This window comes from Aspergillus alliaceus (assembly GCF_009176365.1).
Source record: "Aspergillus alliaceus strain CBS 536.65 unplaced genomic scaffold BDW43scaffold_6, whole genome shotgun sequence".
Lineage (NCBI taxonomy): Eukaryota > Fungi > Ascomycota > Eurotiomycetes > Eurotiales > Aspergillaceae > Aspergillus > Aspergillus alliaceus.
In genome coordinates this window covers 786,299-806,246 of record NW_022474689.1, presented here as the reverse complement: position 1 = coordinate 806,246, position 19,948 = coordinate 786,299, and the positions used below count along the sequence as shown (strand labels likewise).

The following is a 19,948-nucleotide window of genomic DNA, read 5'->3' as shown; positions in this document are numbered from 1 at the left end:
TTTTAAACCCTCCCATGGTCAAAACCAAATGAACACAAAATCTAAGACCCACTGATGCTGACACAATTAAAAAAACTAAATGCGGAGCCCTGCTGTCTGAATTCGAAACACCACACCTGTATGGCAGAAAAAAAAAAAAAAAAGAGAGAGAGAGAGAGATCGATAACATCGAAAAAAAAATCCGATCTGTTAAATCCGTTGACGTCATGCAAGGTTCGGAGCTTGAACATGATGTCACCAGGCTGCAAGGCCACAAATGGAGGACCCGCTCGGTCTCCGAAAGTGGCAAGTCGCCCGACGATCCGGTCCCGTTAGCGAGTCCTTTCCCGATCTGGAAGCCCCATGACGTCAGAGGCTTTCCCCGGCGTCATGTTGACTCAATGGAAAAGGATTCTCCAGAGTTGGGAAATCACCCATTTGTGGTCTCCCAATTGGGTATTTGTAACCAGTCGAAAAGGAAGGGGGGTATGCCACCTGACAATCGTAACTCCGTTGGGCCTTACTCCCTGCCTCGTCTTCTCTGCTTTCCGGGCCAATCCACCTCAGGATGCACCACGCGCATGTGCCGGGTCAGCGCATCATTACGTGAAAATGTCTTCTCTTCCGTGCACAGATGACACCGGACCTTCTGCTTGCGTGCGTTGTGGATCGTGTCCTCGTGCCGCGTAAGATCGTAGGGCCGCGAGAAAACAGAGTTGCATGGCTTTCCCGTAGATGGGTTGATCCGCTCACATTTGTGGGGTCCAGCCTGAGAGTTGCGTGCCGATGTGTCGCGCGCTACCAAGTGACCCCCAGGCGTAGTTTGACGGTGGGCCTCACGCTTGTGCTTTTGCAGCTTCGACGGCGTCTCAAACCGAAGCGTACAGCCGTGATAGGTGCACGTATAAGTCCCGCCGTCGGCAGTAGTGCGCGCTGGGCGAGTAACTTCTTCTTTCACAGGGCGCATAGCCATAGCGGGCTGTGGCTGCGGGGAAGTCACGCCATTGTTGATTCCCCCGTCGCTGTTCGTAGACTCGAAGTGGGGGAGCGATGCGGGGAAATCGGGAGTCTGATGCAAGAGGTTGTTCTGCTGCTGGGGCTGGCGATCCTGCTGCAACTGCTGCTGCTGCTGTTGTGGCTGCGCAAAGGTGTACTGCTGAGGAAGTCCGCCCTGCGTAGCATATTGAGCGGGGAATGACTCCATTGAGGTGAAGCTTTGCGACTGCGGGAATGAAGAGGAGCTTTCGCGTCGTAGGCTAAGCGCATCGCCGAGGTTGAAGTCGGGTTGATTGGTCGAAAACAGAGGCATTCCAGCGTCGTCACCTTCGTTGAAATCAAGCAGTGCATCCTTGGGGGACATGGTTTTGGGCTCTCCTTCCCCTTGGGCCTGGCCCACATTCTGAGGCATAGGCACACTGGTCGCCATCTGGGGCTGCTGGAGCATCGTGTCGTATTCAGAAGCCAGTGGAGAGTTCTGTCGGAACGGAGACCGACCACGGTTCATGGCTACAACGGGAGATTGAGACCGTGCAGACATGTGGCCTTGGTTGGCAGCCTGTAGTCGATCGGCGAACACGTTTCGGAATGGGTTCAGCAGATTCTGCTGGTTGGTAGAGGGTTTAGAAACTTGTGGAGTGGGCATGAGGGCTGGGTTGTAGAGTTCGTCTTGATAGATATCAGACATAGTTCGATTGATCTTGGGAATGCCGATCGGCATGTTGTTTCCGTTGGGGTTACCGTAGTCTGCAAAGGCATCGAGTTGTAAGTATTTATCCATCCATCCATCTATATCGGGATATCGTTTCTCACCATTAACCATCGCCTTCGACGAGTCATCGAGGTCCTCATAATTCGTATGAGGAGTAACGGGCGAGTTATGACTCACGGTTGACACAGAAGGTGCCAGAGAGTAATCACTTGACTGATGCTGATGGTTATTTTGTGATTGCTGCTGTTGCTGCTGCTGTTGCTGCTGCTCCATAACAGCTCGCCTCACCATCTCCGCCTCAGCTTGACTACCATCATGTACGGAAGTGTCGTAGTTCTGGTATGGTGTGGTGAGAAACGAGTTCTGAACAGGCGTTTGGACGGGAGTAGGCAAAGGTTTTGACAGCGAAGAGGCGTTGGATCGCTGATAAGAGCTTCCTGCAGGCGCAGATCGGCTCGACGAACCACTGGGTGATGGTTTATGTTGAATGCGAGCGGGGCTCAGCAGCTGCAGATTGCCTTCCCAACCGTGGTTGCTTGCGACAGGCTGTTGTGCCAACATGGAGGAGTTGTCAAACAGGTATTGCTGGGGGTATTGTGACAAGTATGGTTGTGAAGACGGTGGTGTTGCGGTATGTTGAATATTGAAGGCAGAGTTGTAAGAGGATACAGGTGTCATCGAAGGGGCCTCAAAGGTAGTGCCGTCAGAAACGGTAGAGGGGTATTCTGCGGCAACCGCCGTTGTCGCAGGGAGGTGGTAGGTGGAGGAGGCGGGAGAGGAGGTCGGTGACGACGGTGCGGAAGACGGCGGAGAGTAAAATTCAGGACCCGGATGGTACTGGAATGGAGACTGCAGTCTAGGCAACTGTTGGTTGTAGTACTGCACGGCGGCCTCTTGCGACAGGTCGGGGAAGTGGTCGTCTTGGATGCAAACGGGATCCTGAAAGTTGATAAACGGGGCCGATGTTGGTTCAGTGATAAAACCCTTATTGCGTATCGAAGGGTACATGGACATGTTCTCTTTCAACGATTGGACGTCAGAAGGTATGACGCCGGCGTTATGGATGCAGAGCTATTTCAGCAAATTTGCCACTGGGGGAGGCTCCAGAGTTTAATAGGTTGGCACCCAAGCCTCCCAAATCAAAGTTGATGGCCCAAGATCCGAATCTCTTATCCCCGAACAATTGCGTACTGAATGGTCGAAGAGTCTGGAAGCGTCCGGCCGGTCGTTGGTCAGTCGGCTTAGTGATCCTTGGGTAGGAGATGACCTGAACTTTAGAGATTGCTGGTTAGTTCGATCTGTGACCGGATGACCAAGGTTTTTGAGTGGACCAAGGTTGAGGAAGGAAAGTAGTCGTAAGTTGGAAAAGTCAAGTTGGGTAGTAAAGGATGAAGTCACGATATTTTGTACGGGGACCACACTTACTATATAGTGTGGAAAGGGGATGGTGAGAAAGTTAGACTGAGGGATGGGGGAAATAGAATTGATTAAATCTGAGAAGTCGAAGGTGATATGAATTGAGATCGTTTCAGAATGTAGAGTAGAGGAAAATAAGTTTGTTTTAAAGATATCGAGTAAAAGGAAGGGGAAAGGAATCCATAGGGTTGGGGGTAGTGTCCTCTTTTATGATGATAGGTAATGACGTTTGCCTGCAGTATGTACCAATGACCCAAGTCAGTAGTACCAGCAATGACCGAACGATTATTACTGTACACACCCCCCGGTGATCCTGACTCAACCGAGTCAACCTAGTATCGTAAGTTATTTATTTTTTTTTTATTTTACTAACACTCCCGTAATCCGTATTTACGCCGGACTTCCGCGATCCAGTAATAATTACCCACTTAATTTAGTGAAAGTTTTAGATCTGCATTATTCATCTGGGGTTTGAAGTTCCCTCGGCTGTGAAATTAGTTTACTGGTTCAACGAAAAAGCAAAAAAGCAAATTGTCAGTCGTTCATTCGGTCTTCCACCCTCCTCCCGGGTCCGCGAGCACTTGAAAAAATGTCAACCCTACCAAAAAACTTAAACGGAAATCTTACTATGAGATCCATTGTTCAGGGTACAAGCCACAATCCCGGTCTCAATAATGCGGCATGATTTGTTTTAATTTTTTTTGTCCTTTATTTTACACTCCCTTACATACTTTATGCATCATTCTTTCATTCATGTTCCTTCTCCACGACCATCAGCCACAACTCTTCTTTTTTTACCTCCGAACACGGAGTATATGCATTAACCCCATCTCGGTTTCTACATGCCGATGAATTTTTAGTAGAAGAATATTTTATGTTCTGGGATTCTTCTCTAGCAGTTACTATAATTATTACAAATCCTAAAATTAAATCGGTGTTGCTTATCTCCGTAAACATAATTGAATCATTCATCATCATACCTAGCATCAAAATATTCAATAATAGCTCCAATCATTGGCGGGTCCAAGTCCACCCTATCTTCAGCATTAAACTGTATGTATGGCTGATCCCGATATAGTACAGTAATATCTACCCAACCACGCCAAAATATTTTTTTGGTTTTTCACCCTAGAGGCTTTAGGGCAGCCAATCAGCTGCCCAATGACTCGGGAGCTGAGCCACTGTCATGGGAAAGTCGATCTCGTGTCTCAAGGTTGCTGATGGGACCACGACATTTCAAGGGTCCCTTACAGGTGACATGTTCAACCCGCTGCATACTACCATCCCAAAAGCCATGTAATAGTATTGGGTGACGTTGTATCCGTATTCCCCCTTGTGGATAACTAGTACTTCCCCCCCCAACCCCCACCCTCCCTTTGTGAAGATCCTTTCTACAGTTCTCTCATTGTGCAGTTTTGGTACCCACCAGCCACATACACTGCCACGCTGTGGCTAGTGCATGACCCTAGGCCCGAACGGTCGAATTTGTCATGTCTGAATAAGTGGGTTGTCCCGTCCGGGTTAGCCCGGCGCCTGACAATGTTCGCCGGGTCGGAGTTGTCCGGGTGCCCTCTTTTGGCTAGCTCCGACGTCGACAACTTTCTGGTATCGACCAGTGCTTTCTGCCAACGTCGTCAGCGCACTTCTTAACAACCTTCCCTTCTTGCATAAGCTCTGTCGGGGATGGTTCGGAGCTTTTGTCTGCGCTGAGATCCCGGTCCCCGGGTCTCACTAGTTTCGATGCTAACCATCGAACTAACTCCCAGTAGCGTGATACGCCGGCAGTGTCTGATCCGACATCTCACCCAAAGTGTCTCGACTTTCTCGGCCGTTACGTTCGATCAATCAACAGTTTTGGGCATGTAGCGTTGACTGCAGTACATGCTTCCCTGGCTTGGTCAGCTGATACAAGTTCATGGCATGACAGGTCAATATCCTAGGGATGTCCATGGCACATGGACGAACGATAACCTGATCTGAGTCACGGTAATTGTAAATAAGCTGCCGTAGTATAATATGTTTGGTAAACGCTAACCTCAGAAAGGAAAGATGAGCAGATACTACCTTCATGATGAATCATGATTAGTAGAAAAAAGATAACAGTAAAGGGAAGAAAAAGAAAAAGAGAAAAGCAAGTTACATGGAATTTCACATGTGAATTTGATACATCAAAACTCCCAAGCCCTAGGCATCACCATTTAAACAATCCTGGCAATCATCGGGGATCCTCAGCTCCCCGGCTGTACGGACCAAGCCCGAGGCTCAGAAGTCTTGCCATCCATAATGATCCCTAGACTCTGATAGGGATAAACTTCCCGTCGACACAACCAAGGATCCACGCAGCCGGACAGACGGTGCTGAACAGCCACAAGATAGTGCAATAAAGTGCGCCGCCAATCGCAAAGGAAGGCAATCAATCGAGAAGAGATGATTCGTATAAGTTGAGACAAGAATCGCACGCAGACCTGAAAAGGTCAAAATCTTCCTAGCAGGAGAACCAATCCCCGGACCCGTTTGCAGGCCCACCCCACCCATTACCCATCGCAAGACGGCAGCTGAAACCGGTGGCAAGATCTACAAGTTAACAAGGTCTTTATCTCAACGTAATTGCCTATAATTGCCGGAGCTTGTCCCGTCGTCAGCCGCGGTTTGCGAGCACCCACCCCCGGCCGGAGCTAAAGACCGATGTCGCTGATACTCGGCGAAGGGATATATCTCTTAAGGATGTACAGTGATAATGCTATATCAAGCCTGACAGTTGGTAACCCGGATTCTGGGCAAGTCAAGTCTTGGGACCCAGCCAGCGGGTCTCTCTGGATAGCCCCATAGTGTTCAGACCAACTTTCAATCTTTCGAATGCTCCGTGCGAATGATTTGATATACAACGATTGCCCTATGTGGCATATGCGCTGATGGCATTACGGAAGGCCCCACTATTGGTGTAGTTTGGGTAGGGTATGGGGAATGTCATATGGGACTGATAACCAGCACATCTTGACCTAGATCTAGGGAGCCTCACATGGCAGCGACCGACTTTCCAAAAAAGAAGAGTCGGGTGAGTGCAGTCCGAGATACGCAACTACTGGGTTGTCTCGTTGCCGTGATCGGAAATAGAAAAAAAAGTATTTTATTGATGTTTATCTTGTAGAGTGATAGATTCTAACAGGGGTGTTATCCAAACTAGTAAGCACTTTAGAACAGCCTCATGGGGGCTGCTAGCCTCACGGGTAACAAGCAACCCATGTTCTACGTGCCAGTATCCGGATCTGATGCGTATAATATGCATGGAAGGAAATTCTTTCCTTCTAGCGTCTTAAGTGGCATAAGGCGTGCAGGGGGATTGGTCGCTTGATTGGAAAATGGCTGCAGGTATCAAAGCACAGCCACTTCCCGTTGGAGCGAACTACTCAAAAGGAGACCCTACAAGTGGGGCATCCGTTAGGAATATCAGCAAGGGTGAGAGAAAATGGGGTGTATGACTGTAAAATTGGGTTGGTAATTCCGAGGTTCGACGGGTACAAGGAGCACGAATCATGAGCTCACTAACAATGCAAGCAAGTGGGTCAAGTGGGTAAAAATACCTCATAACTGCGGTGTATGAACAAAGCGGAATAACAAATACGCAGGGATGTCGTACGAAAGGCAGTTGATACGTGGCTGCGAATTTCCATGTACCCGGAAAAGGGGCTTGGCAATCGGCGGCGCCGCACTATTAGAGTTTTCCATGAGAATTCTCGAAGCCTTCTAATTTTGGGCATGGATTGATAATCCTGCTGTCCGTGCGCCAAAATCTGTCAAGATGCGTCTGATCCCTGCCTATCGTTATGTTTAACTCTGCTACCTTATCCTATTTTGGAACTCATGTGGAACTCAATGAAAAAATTTTTCTTCGCTTCCTTCCACGGCTTTCATACCTATTTGGTGATCTGTGCATATGTCCACTTAGATCAAAAATGATGGATGAGCGCTGTTGACACGCAAGCTGGTTCGCTCGATGCCGCGTGCCCTCGTTCCTACTTACTTTAGTAGGCACGGAAAAACCAGGATAACGTATCAGCGGTTCAATCGCGCACGTTTACGACAGCTTAGACTGTGAAATCTCTGTCAATGCAACGCTTGGCTTGCCTAGCGCGATCTAGGAAATTATTTTACTACATACATAGATGTATCTACTAACCGATTCACCGGTCGGACTTAAAGCAAAACACTTATTGGTTAATTTATTTCTGCCTGCAACTTAATATATACAACTTGATATGAGCCGAAGGATTCCGAAATTTATATACAGAGTTTCTTGAGTACCATCGATCCAACTGCATAGGAAAGTATAGGAAAGTATGGAAACGGGACACAGGCTCAGATGGAGAGAAGTGACTTGGGTCATTCCATCGGCCCGGTCGATCAAGATCTCTCGGTAACACGGCACGACGGTCTGCACAGCCGAATACCCTACCTCTCGTACTTTATGCGGACTCTTCCCACCCATGCCGAGTTCTAGTAGGCCCTATTTGAGCCTAGTAGCAAAATAGATATGGTTACATTGCAAGGTGACAGATTGATAGTGTCTCCAAACAATCAGTGTGGCTGAAAACTCTGCCCGAGGAACAACAATTCCGACCGTTATGCCGAACATGTCTGACAGTCAGCCCTTTGGATATTATTATGGATACGATTTTTTTCCCTTTGATTCTTACACTATGGAATCTACTAGAGGGAATTTCACAAGAGTACTGTCTCAAATTTTTCTTCGTAGACATTTACGACTCCTAATGCTACCAGAATCTCGCTAAACTGAATCTTTCCCACACTAAAACCTTTTCCTAGCAGGGTAATAATTCTGCCACCATACAAGTCCAATTTAGAACCAACACATTGCTAAAACCAGAGTCAAGTAAGTAGTGAGTAGATAGCGCCAGAACCAACCAATACAAAATTCCCATCATGGAATCCAAATCATATCCCATGACCCCCGGCATCGATTCTTCTAGAACGCTTTTCCATTATCAATTTTTTTTACCAACTTCCCAGGATAAAAAAACAAACATTATGCATGTCTCGCAGCATAAGCACCCACAAGAGAGGGAAAAATGTACATAACATTTCCACATATCTAGAACTACCCTTTCCAAATCGAGGAGAACCATCGACGTTCTGGACCTCTGCCCACACAGCCCCTCAACGGTCCAGACTGCGACCGAACGCGGTCACCTGCCCACTAACAAACAGCACACAACTTATCAACCCATCAATCAATATCGGTTGAGTGATCGATTCGGTCCTCATACCATTAAGAGAGAAAAAAAATTTTCTATTTCCAATCGTGACAAAAAATTAGACCATACAGAAAGATGTTTTAGACATTGTTATCGATTTTACGTGCTAAACCTGATCACGCTCTCCTGTCATGTGAAACAATGTTTTTCCGGGGTTGTTTCTATTTATAGTATGTTTCTGGAGAAACACCACCATGGTATGCTATACTATGTCTGTATGTACAGTAGTACATCGCGGTTGGGTTATCGATGTCCATTACTAGACCGGTATGACTGTTTGCTCATTACTGACTGTATGGAACAAGACTAGCTGATCAGGTTCTGGGTTTATCATGGTCATAGTAATTAATCTACTTGTTGAGTCACGTCGGGTTGAGCCTCGGGTTACCTCCGGCGACTCGAGTCATGGACGAGGCTCTACGTTACTCACGGGATTCTCCATAATTTTGTTGCGCTGATTTTGGGTGATTGCCTAGTTGCTAGCGTACGGAGAGTTGGATTTTCACTGTCACGAGACTAGGATAAACTACCGAGGATGGAGAGAACAGTGAGAAGAACAACTCCTCGACTTGGTTGTTCCGGATCATTTGGATCATTTGGACGACGACGATAAGGCCATGCTCACCTAGTGAGGCATATGCTATGGCTCTCAGAAGGGACTTCAGCTTCAACATGGCGGCTAATTTCCTCATAGGTCAGTCTACATATGTTTAGCAATGATCAACCTGGTGAGAGAAGTGTGACATTGGCTGTTCGCAATCATGCGACTCCAGACGATAATACATAAGCTTTGAAGAGTTAAGGGTTGCGCCTCGACTTAGACTGCATACTACATAGAAGAGAAAGGCTCTTTATATTAACTGTATTCTAGATATAGAGGCCCTATTACTATATCGGGGTTACTTCATCCAAAATATAAATTAAGGTTCTTATAAAAAAATGTACTGAGCAGGCTAGAGTTGATCTGTTTTGATACTAGAAGAGTTTCGAGGCGTATCTAACATTCTTAGATGTTAGGCGAGCTGCGCATGTTTGAAAATGTATCAAAAGAGCTATAGTATGCTTTCCACTGATCACATGCATTGTGAAGACGAGGATTTGTCTTGAACAAATTTTTTGGAACATATATGACATATTGTCAAGACTACAGCAGTATAATAATACAGGGTAGGACATAGTTTCAGTAATAAATATGTATTCTAAAGTAGTCAGCATAGACCGCAGCTCGGCCTCCATGAGACCACGCTCTTCAAGATCGACTTCAATGCGAAAGCCCTCCGGCAAGTACGTCGAATTCCCGCTTATCGGGCTTTCATTCCACCGCACTGCGCGTGAATTGTCTGGCCTTGATATAACACATAGCCACCGGCGTACTCGGTTTTGATAGGGCTGAGAGAATCCAGCCAGACAATCGATTAAAGGTCCCTTGCAAGACTCTTAAAACCAGCTTCCAACAGCGCCAGTGATTGAGATGACTTCCCCGTTCTGTTGGTGGTTTCTCTCTTCAGGCGGAGTTCGGATAAACATTTCTAACTGATTGGTTCACGCTAACCTTGCCGTGGTAGCCTATGCCAATAAATGCCAGATTATGTCCACTACTGTTACATTTGCATCAAGAATGACATTTGCCCATCCAACGCTGGGGATCACCTCGAGGGATTCATTAGGTAAGGCAGAACGCATTAGTAATGTGCATGGGCGATCTATGATTCCATCGTTCGTTTTTCTCCTGTTCTTTGTATCATTATACACCAGAGAGCGCTTAGAAATATAGACGACACACAGAATGAAGAGAAGGGGGAGTCTTCATCCACGTGCAAGAAGAATTCAGGGTAACGAGGAATCACAACTCCGGAGCCCCAACCCAAGAACAGCCGGAGCCTTCACATATTCCGCTCGAGCCTTGACCCATGGTTGAAATGAGAGCAAACTCTGCGAGGATGATTTCTCTGAACGTGGCGCCGTTAGGAAAAGAGCTGGACACCTACACGAAGAACAAGCTTGCGAGACCTCTGTGGGTTCGGAACCAGACTGGGGCCTCGAAGAAAGCGACAGCAAGAGGATATACTGTCGATATTGATAGCGACAAAGTACCACCAGTCGTAGGTCGACTCGTTCACAGGCTTAACTTTGTGACCATCGAGGCCATTGTGGCAGGAGGTAAATTGCGCTGTGACGGATCCTGGTTCCGGCTTTAGTGCGAATGTTTTAGTATCTGTCAAACGCGCACATGCTGCGGTGCACAGGTTGTATTTAGAGAGGATCGCCTCGGCTAATGAAAGAGAAAGGCAAGGTGAATGCATTTTTGATGGCTATTCGGATCAGAAGGGACTTGGTGGAGGGTTTTGAATAGAGGTGGGCGAGTTGGGAATACTTTATAATAGGGAGACCACGCAGAGTTGTTACACCTGAGTCAAGGGAACCGCTTCTTCCGGGCCTTCGTCCACGTCAAACAATCCAGACGTTCAATCTCGAGCCCCTAGTCAAGACCATGTGTACTTCGGTGCTTCAAGCCTCGAGTGGTACCGGATTAGGCTGGCTTTCTTGGCCATCTGAGCATTCTGGTGCCTAGTTCAGCCATGATAGGTTCCTCTAGTCGTGCAAGTCAACCTGATTGGCACTAATCATAAGCTCAAAACCACATTCACCGTCTGCAGCCGTCATGTCAGCCCCCTGACAGCCTATAATTTCAGGGTTTGGTTTGTTCCTCTCAACACAACGTGGAAAGCTCGACTCGAACCAGACTCCTGGAACCCTATTTTCGGAAAGTCCCAAGATGCAAGACCGTTATTCTAGTGTTTGACGTTAATAGGTTCGAGTGGAGACGGGCCGTTGGTCAATCGATCCACGCTGCTCAGCCAGTATATGAAGAAGAATTCGTGGTCAATTGTGCGTCTGGTCCTTTTTGTACGATTGGTGATAGATGTGGGCACAGGCTCTGGGGCTATAGATGATGAGTCCTTCACGCCCTCTGCGTATGACATGTTCGGTACAAACAAGTGACTGTCGTCGATGGGTATGTGTCGCTATAACCTTGATATGTACAATTACCTAACCGCTGCTGCAATAACGCAAAACCAAAATTATCCATATAAGTATCATAGATACCAACTGTGCCCTGATTTGCTTGGTTTTTCATTGCTTATGACACCAGGCAACTGCCTAAGCTAACGCGGTTCGACGTTTCCTGAAGAACTGCACGGTCCTGAAAGCAAGGAAGGAGGCTGGCTGCTGGTCAGTATATCTATTGTTGAATTCCTGTTTAAAAAAAAAAAATACATATCGACCGAGACGTTTCTTAGGAACACATTTCAGATTTTGAAAGGCCAGTTGAACGAGATATTCATGGCAAATGTTGCTGAACGCCTTTTGGGTCCATAGTTGAGATGTTGGAAGACCTAGTAATCTCAAAAGCTAAGCCTACGACCCATGATTCTCAGGAAAGCACATGTTCAAAATTCCTCGCTTACTAGGGGAAGAAGTCAAGAAAGGGTTGATTCGGAATAGCGTCCTAGATTTTGCTACGTTGGCTCTCAGCCTCAACATGCAGCACCTTAGGTAGAGGGGAAGTGATACCTTGTACCCATGTGTTCTAGGAACCCCACGGCCACGGCCAAACTACATGTTTAGCTGGATATATTCATGTTAGTTCACACGAGGGGACAACCATGAAAAAAGGCCAACCAGTAATTTGAATCTCACCCGTCGAAGCAGTGCAATTCTTGTCATCGGTCGCTCCGATCCTACAGCCCTTGGTCCATAGCTCTAGAAGCTCCCAGACTATATCTGTTAGATATTGTTCATTGTGGATTTCCCATCCGTAGATTACGACCCGGATGCAAAATCGTCATCGGTTGGGAGTTCTTTGCAGCATATTCCAATGATGAGCCAGAGCCCTGAGCAAGGGTCAATGTATTTCTCAATACATCCAAGAAATCCCTGTCGCTATCGTCGCAAATCAAATCTAATTAAAGATCTCCATGGAGAGAAGCACTCTATGGCATTCCAGTGGATCCCTAAGTCATCTCGGATTGAGCAATTTGGGTTCTTCGGCGGACTGGGTTCACTTGGGTCCACGTGTGGGGGACTGCGGGTTTGCTTTTTCGCTATTTTTTCCGGTACACTCTGGGGATACTGCAGTTTTTTTTTATTGCTATAATAACTAATCAGCTAACGAGGTATAGCCATCACGAGTAGAAAGCTCCTAGGCTGCGTTCTCCAAATGGGCCTATATATGCCTTGTTCCGATTTGGCTTGTGGTTTCCCGCCGCAGTGTATAGGAGTCGATTTTTGGGGACAAAGTTCCCCCGACGAGTCACAAGGTCGACGTCGCTGGCATAGAATATCGGGGAAATCTCTTGGGCAAGCCCGATATAGGTAGGAAGATAACAATGCAAGGTTAGCAGGGTTAAGATACATAAAGAATAAAGGGGCAATATATGGGAGGAAGAAGCAACCCGGTACCAATTCGGTCTTCAAACGTCTCCTGGACACTCTGGTTTCAGTCCAGTATGGATGATTTGCAAGTGCGGGTTGCCCTATTCTGCTTGGTTATAATGGCCCATCGTCTAGCCCGTCAAGTTTGAGGGACGGTGACATACCACGCGGGGGAGCACCTCAAATGAAGCTCCGCCGTGTCTAGGCAAGGGAGTTAAGGGAGTCCGATAATTTAGATACTACTCACTGTATGAGACAGGTAACCGGTCCTCGGCATTCTCGGTGATCTCGTTTCGAAATTCCACTGCCTCGCCTGCGAGCTCTTTGTTTATTCGACGCTAGCGACCGGTGTTATAACCCTCTGCTACACCAATCATACAATTCATGGACAGCTGAAGGTCGAAGAATAGTAATCATCTCTCCAACAGAGCAACCGCCCTGATTCTTGGCTGTGATTGCTACCCATATGTCTCCATTTCCTAATAATGTTGGCTGCGAATCCGCGACTGCTCTATGTCTTTTGCAACACATAGATGAAGCGAAACCTGGCGTCTGGGGCCGTGCGCGTGAAACCACCACATCGGTCAGCCCAAGCATTCAGGGTGTCAGTATGATTGATAAGCGCGGCCCACGAGAAGATTGCCTCCCTCTCTTCATACCGTATAAGTCTTCGCCCGGTGATGATATTCTACCTCTTTGTTTTAGTATCGGTCGCGTTTCATGCCAGTTTGAGGACGCTGTAGAGCCCATCATGCTCTCCACGTGATGCTCTAAGTCGGCCTGGAACAAATTTCATCAGCAAACTTCTAGGAAGTGGAAAGAGCAGTTTGATCTCACCGACGTTAGTTGGATACATCCAGGAATCTCGACACCGCGTAGAGCTGCAAATAGAGTATGCACGGCGGTGCCAAGCCGCAAGCACGCTATACTTGAGTCGCACTTGCGCCAGTCCAGGAGTAGTTTAGTGAGCGCGGGTCAAACAGGTGACCTGAGCTGACCTAAACTGGGGGTTCAACCCTTGTCGGGTTCAACCCGACCCGAGCTATCTCGAGTTCCAGACGACCACTACGATGCACAACTTGTTTGATCTTAGACGTATACTGTGGTTTTCGGGTACGCTGGCTGCTTATATGGGTAGCCTACTATGGCTTCTTTGATCTGAAGCTATTTTCGAGCTTGTGTAATGCCCTTTTTGCGTTATCTTTCTTCCAGATTAAATTAGAAGTATAGTATATATACATTGATATATATTCTTACATGCACCCCATACCACCACCACAGAGCATACCGACATATCTAACCCTACATCTGAGTATATACCCCACATACACAAATAGAACAGGCATCTCGCATAGAACGTCGCTGACCCAATATACACTTTTGAAAAGCCGCATAGGGGCCCTTGACGAAGTTAAAAGGCAAGTACAGTACACCCGCGTAATACCTATCGCGCTCATGAACATCACCAGAATCAAATACGAACTACAGTGCAAATTACTTCAAGATACCAAAGAATAGATTCACTGGACGCGAATGAAAGCAACTAGAACAAGCAGTCATACAGACAGTAGCCTTAGACGCACAACAGCATCGCTAAAATCGTACCCAAACGCGTAGCTCAAACACGCGACCGAATTACAGACAACATAAACAAACCCACTACAGCAAGACTACACATAAATATGAAGGACCAGGACACAAAATTATTTCTTCTTTTTTTAAAGCGTTCGTATTCATACCAGACCGCGCATTTCGATGACGCGATGGTTCTAAAGGTACCAGCCGGTAGCATGAAGGCCGCTATGATACAGAAAATTCAACCACGAACACTAGCAGACCCAGTAGTGGACGCGTAATAGTGGAATAAAATACGTTAAAAGCAAACCCAGAGACCCATGGCAAAAGATCAATAACACCCCAACGTCCCAGTCATACCGTAAACCAACCCGAAAAAGCAACCCGTCGCGTCACTGCTGCGGAAGGACAACCGACGCGCCGACCGCGCAGGATGGCTAAAAGAAAAAGACGAGAAAAGAAAGCATTTAACCACCGAAACCGTAGAGGGTACCTGATTGGAACCGTTAGACACGCGTCGAGGGGTAATCATAGACAATGGAGACAACTCACGTCCTTGACGCTTCAGGGCGTAGACGACATCGAGAGAAGTAACGGTCTTGCGCTTGGCGTGCTCAGTGTAGGTAACGGCGTCACGGATGACACCCTCAAGGAAGGTCTTGAGGACACCACGGGTCTCCTCGTAGATCATGGCAGAGATACGCTTGACACCACCACGACGAGCGAGACGACGGATAGCAGGCTTGGTGATACCCTGGATGTTGTCACGCAAAATCTTGCGGTGACGCTTGGCACCGCCCTTTCCGAGACCCTTGCCACCCTTTCCACCTGCAGAAGGATTAGTCACTGACCATGATCGCGTCGTGGAATCCAATTAGGGTAAAATGACTTACGGCCAGACATATTGACGATTGATTAAAGAGTAAAGTTGTTTTAAGGTTGACTTAAAGAAATGTGGAGAGATTGGTGGTTAATTGGATGACAGATGGGAGAGAGATGCGAAGAGAAGGATTGGGAGAGCTTCCATGGGACGGGTGATATTTGTATAGGAAAGGGTAGAGCGCGGGGAGGGTATTGGAATCACACGCTAGATGGGGGATCGACCAATCAGCGGTTAGGATCCTCCCGGCGGGTTTGATCTGTCGGCAACGTGACCGTGAAGAGATGATTCCGCTATCATGAATTTTGATCCTCACGGAATGCCATTCAACCACTGAGATCAAAGATCAAAAAGAATCAGAGACATTCCTGGACATCCCTACTATCAGTCTTGTCTACTGAATTTACCCCCATACCTTACCGGCGGTTGGGATCAAGACGAGGCAGGGAGGAATTCTAGATCCGTGATCCTACAATCCTATTGGCCAGACTCTCGCTTAACGCACGGATCAATTCTATTCCTGCCTTGGGCGTGGACTCCCTGACCGCCCGCCAGGGAACCCTTTGATTCTGCAGCGAAAAGTGACCCCCGAAATCACGGCTTATGGTGTGCTGCTTTCCGAGCATTTTTTTGATCAAAGGGAAAGGGCGCTAAGACCACCCAAATTGCTGGCAACGCCATCAGATCACCACCCGCCCTTCGCTTACTACAAATACCTCCCCCCACCCGCCTCCTCCATCCTTCTTTCATCTCCTCACCCGCCCAACTCCTATTTCGACAACCATCGACTTTTCATCTTCAACGTCATTTTTCATCTAATAAGTCGACTTAATCTATCAAACCTTATCCGCTAAAATGGCCAGAACTAAGCAGACTGCCCGTAAGTCCTAACCTCACTGTCCTTGCTCTTGGTGTCATCGCTCCGCGTCACGGTCGCGTCCCTGGAGTATATACCGCGCCTTGAACATGTACCACTAACACCAAACCAGGTAAGTCCACTGGTGGCAAGGCTCCCCGTAAGCAGCTCGCCTCCAAGGCTGCCCGTAAGGCTGCCCCCTCCACCGGAGGTGTCAAGAAGCCTCACCGTTACAAGCCCGGTACGTTCCTGTCTTCATCTGGCAAATCGCTGTCGTATATCACTAACAGTCATGAAAAGGTACCGTCGCTCTCCGTGAGATCCGTCGTTATCAGAAGTCCACTGAGCTTCTGATCCGCAAGCTCCCCTTCCAGCGTCTGGTTCGTGAAATCGCTCAGGACTTCAAGTCCGATCTGCGCTTCCAGTCCTCCGCCATCGGCGCTCTCCAGGAGTCCGTTGAGGCCTATCTCGTCTCCCTCTTCGAGGACACCAACCTTTGCGCTATCCACGCCAAGCGTGTCACCATCCAGTCCAAGGACATCCAGCTCGCCCGCCGTCTCCGTGGTGAGCGCTCTTAGATTGTTCTCTAATGAGTCCGGTTTTTCTGGTTGTCTCTGGGTAGGCGATTAGGGGTTTCATTTCTTTTTACGACTGGCGATACATGATGGGTTCTGTTTTTTTTCTTCATTTGCGAATATCAATGGGTTTCGGCACTGGGTTTTCATTTTGCTGCGCAATAAATAGTAGGCTGTCGACAAAGCAGCTGAGTGGATTGGGTCTCGTGGGATGCATCCGAGTATGTACATTAAGGAAATTTACTTGACCAAGCGGTGTTCCTCCGGAATCGCCAGCGGATGGCATAGATTCGAAATGCAGATTCTATGACGAATTAATCCAATCCATTTCTTTGCAGTGATTACGTTTTAAGTGGTGTTTCTCGTAGGTGGTTTGGTCGGAGTCTAGCGGATGTGTTTCTACGGTCGCGACTTCGTGTCAGGCGTGGTGTTCTATTCGCTGAGGATATGTGTGAAATGCATGATCACCTATACAACTATACATACCTCGCCTATCTCAATCTGGGATATGTGTGGTTTACATTAATGATAATATTTCCTAAAAACCTTCTATCCACTATATCGTTCTATCAACCAAGAGGAAATTATCAAAGCGGAAGACTGATATCCCAGCGCATGTAACACTCAAAAGGGGAACTCAGCCTTGGCAACAAAGCCCTTACACAACATGCCAAAGAGTATCGCGCAAGATCTGCTCGAATGATGAATCATCGATTGCAACGCTTCGCTTGACTTCATTTAACCACCCAGTGCCGAACTCTAGAGTGGCGAGCAGACCTGCACTCGGTCTTGGCGATTTTTACATCCTATTCGAGACTGCTTTTCAGTGTATGTGGTGGATCCCACCCACCCCGGATTAAAATATCCAGCACAGAGATTTGCTTCTCCGAGACTGTAATGGAGGGAAACACTGAGCAAAAAAGAATTTTTTATTTTATTGATTTCTTGCAGCTTCTGCCTAAAATTTGATTTTTGATTACTGGATCTTACAAATCGTGGACTTTGGGCATTATACTGTATAAAGAAACAGAGCCATTGTGAAACCTTCGAATACTCACTTGCAATCAACCTATTAAACTACTACTCATATTTAATCGCAGCGCAACATAAGAAGAACAAAACAACCACCACAATGGACTCAGCCCAAGTATCCATAGCCGACAACAAAGTCGCCGTCACCCTCCACCGCGTCCTCATCCCCAAGCCCAAACCCGGCCAAGTCCTCATCAAAGTCATCGCCAGCGGCACAAATCTCAAAGACTGGAAATTCCCCGCCTTGACGCCCTGATTCAAGGCCACAAACACCGGCGACGATATCACAGGATACATGCACTCAGTCGGCGAAGGCGTCCTGGACTTTACCGTCGGGGGGCGTCGCAGCCTAGCACGACTAAATGACGCCGTACGGCAGCTACGCCGAATACGCCATCGGCGAAGCATACGCGACATTCAAGCTCCCGGAAACGATCCCCTGCGAATAGACTGCTACTGTTCCTCGCGGCTATGACTGCGTCGCTAGCGCTGTTTGCGCGGCTGGGACTGCCGGAGGCGTGGTTTAGGGAGAAGACGATGGCTGGATCTGGAGGTTCATCATGAAGACAGCAATCATTGTTCGGTGTTGGGAGAATATCTCGATTCTACCGATAACGGTCAAGATGACTTTTGGAATTGTCAACCCGAATAGCCAATTCATGTTAAAATAATTAATAAACAGGGAAAAATCCCCTATAACATGGTGTTACTACGTTTCCAATCTACCCAATCTTCTTGAATTAGGGATTACAATATCATGCTGTTGGCATAAATTATGCAGCGACCGGCATTCCGAAAGTTGTCCGGTAAAGAATCCCGTGCCCCTCCTCGGGCGAAGCTAATGAAAAATATGAAACACTCTATCGGCGGAGGGGGCGCCGACTACTAACTAGTGAGGTTCTGATTAGATTGGATGTGTAAATTAGGATTATATTTGTAAGATAGAGAGGGGCTCTGTGGTGATTGCGGGATTTGCCTCGATTGAAGCCCTTGGTACATGAGTTGGACGTGCTTATCTACCCCTCTATGCTGACTGGTATTTGTCAGCCCTAGTATCTTTGACTTGGTGTTTGTTTGCTTATCTTTGTTATGGGTGTTTAGGTTGTGCCGTTGTACGGAAGATGCATATACATGGCACAAGGCTGAACTCCAGTGAGGATTGGAGAGTGTCTATGGGGTATCGACTAAAGGAAGGGTTTCGGGATATGAAGTTAGAGTGCATGCTTCATACAGATGAATGGCTTGGTTGTTAGATTTCTATGTTGACTCGTCTATAAGGTACTGGATGAATGAGGACATTGTAAATATATATTTCATGAGACATGCCGACGCAATAGCGATACACTCTGTTTCCCGGATAAATAGGCAGACAGCTACTGGGCAACCAACTATGTAAACAGTAAATCCAACCGGACTCCACTCCAAAATTAACTATCAAGAGAGCTAATCTTGAATCCTAGCAGCGCAGTCTTACTCTACAGGGCCTATAGATTGTTGCCTTACGGATAAGGCGGCAGAAAGCGACAGGGCTCTCCTCACGGAGTTACACTAAGGGGCAACCCCGTATGCTTGCTTCAAGATAGTTTATCAACGATTCCCGGCTGAGATCAGCGTGGCTTGTCACGAGGATCAACCTGCCATGCGATCATGTAGACAGATGGAGCCCATTATCTACTCTGAAGTAGTACAAAGGGTTACCCGGTTGTGCCAGAGTCAGGATAGAGTATGACAAAGATCCATCGTTCTCCATTTAGATTTATGCAGTGTCAACACCACCAGAACCTACTATCTTCCATGAGTGGCTCGAAAGGCCCAGAATAATCAAGTGGCTCTCTAGCTAACCGTCTTGGGATTGTGGTTCAACGGCAGTGGGTCATGGACGGGGCACGCCGAGTCCCCAACAGCTCATAGCCTTTGAGGCTCCTTCAGACTACTGCTCCCTGATACAGTGATATTGCGCCCAGGAGCAAGTAGATAAACACTAGCCTATGCCTAGGTAGTAACAGTCATTTAATAAAAACGTTTATTCAGACCCTCTTCACTCATTGGGGATGGACCCGAAGCGATAGATTGTAGATGATCATCCCTGCCAGCTATTAACGCTCCCGTCAACTCGCCCAGCTCTGACGACAAGAGCAGTAGCCGATGTTTAGCCCCTACGGGCCATGGCATCGATGGCGTAGGAGTTTGAACGATGATTAGGAAACGCTAGGACGA

General features: G+C 47.5%; 4 protein-coding genes across 4 annotated transcripts; 1 reads left to right on the top strand and 3 right to left on the bottom strand.

The window, feature by feature from the left end:
- Positions 1 to 353: 353 nt before the first annotated feature.
- BDW43DRAFT_205118 (stress-regulated transcription factor RPN4) lies at positions 354 to 3,346 on the bottom strand. Its single transcript, XM_032039192.1, has 2 exons — positions 3,113 to 3,346; positions 354 to 2,971 (listed from the first exon to the last, which is right to left on the bottom strand). The coding sequence occupies exon 2, from the start codon at positions 2,699 to 2,701 to the stop codon at positions 500 to 502; it is 2,202 nt and encodes a 733-aa protein (XP_031904181.1). The 5' UTR covers positions 2,702 to 2,971; positions 3,113 to 3,346; the 3' UTR covers positions 354 to 499.
- A 6,994-nt stretch (positions 3,347 to 10,340) lies between these two features.
- Positions 10,341 to 10,679, bottom strand: BDW43DRAFT_307618 (uncharacterized protein; the record flags this gene model as incomplete). The annotated part of the gene is made up of 1 exon (XM_032046285.1): positions 10,341 to 10,679. One exon carries the CDS (start codon positions 10,677 to 10,679, stop codon positions 10,341 to 10,343), a length of 339 nt encoding a protein of 112 aa, XP_031904180.1.
- Positions 10,680 to 14,519: 3,840 nt separating this feature from the next.
- BDW43DRAFT_265241 (histone H4) lies at positions 14,520 to 15,413 on the bottom strand. Its single transcript, XM_032040763.1, has 3 exons — positions 15,282 to 15,413; positions 14,941 to 15,216; positions 14,520 to 14,881 (listed from the first exon to the last, which is right to left on the bottom strand). The coding sequence occupies exons 1-3, from the start codon at positions 15,289 to 15,291 to the stop codon at positions 14,856 to 14,858; spliced, it is 312 nt and encodes a 103-aa protein (XP_031904179.1). The 5' UTR covers positions 15,292 to 15,413; the 3' UTR covers positions 14,520 to 14,855.
- A 710-nt stretch (positions 15,414 to 16,123) lies between these two features.
- hhtA (histone H3) lies at positions 16,124 to 16,702 on the top strand (the record flags this gene model as incomplete). The annotated part of the gene is made up of 3 exons (XM_032046284.1): positions 16,124 to 16,148; positions 16,258 to 16,365; positions 16,425 to 16,702. 3 exons carry the CDS (start codon positions 16,124 to 16,126, stop codon positions 16,700 to 16,702), a joined length of 411 nt encoding a protein of 136 aa, XP_031904178.1.
- Between the last annotated feature and the right edge of the window lie 3,246 nt (positions 16,703 to 19,948).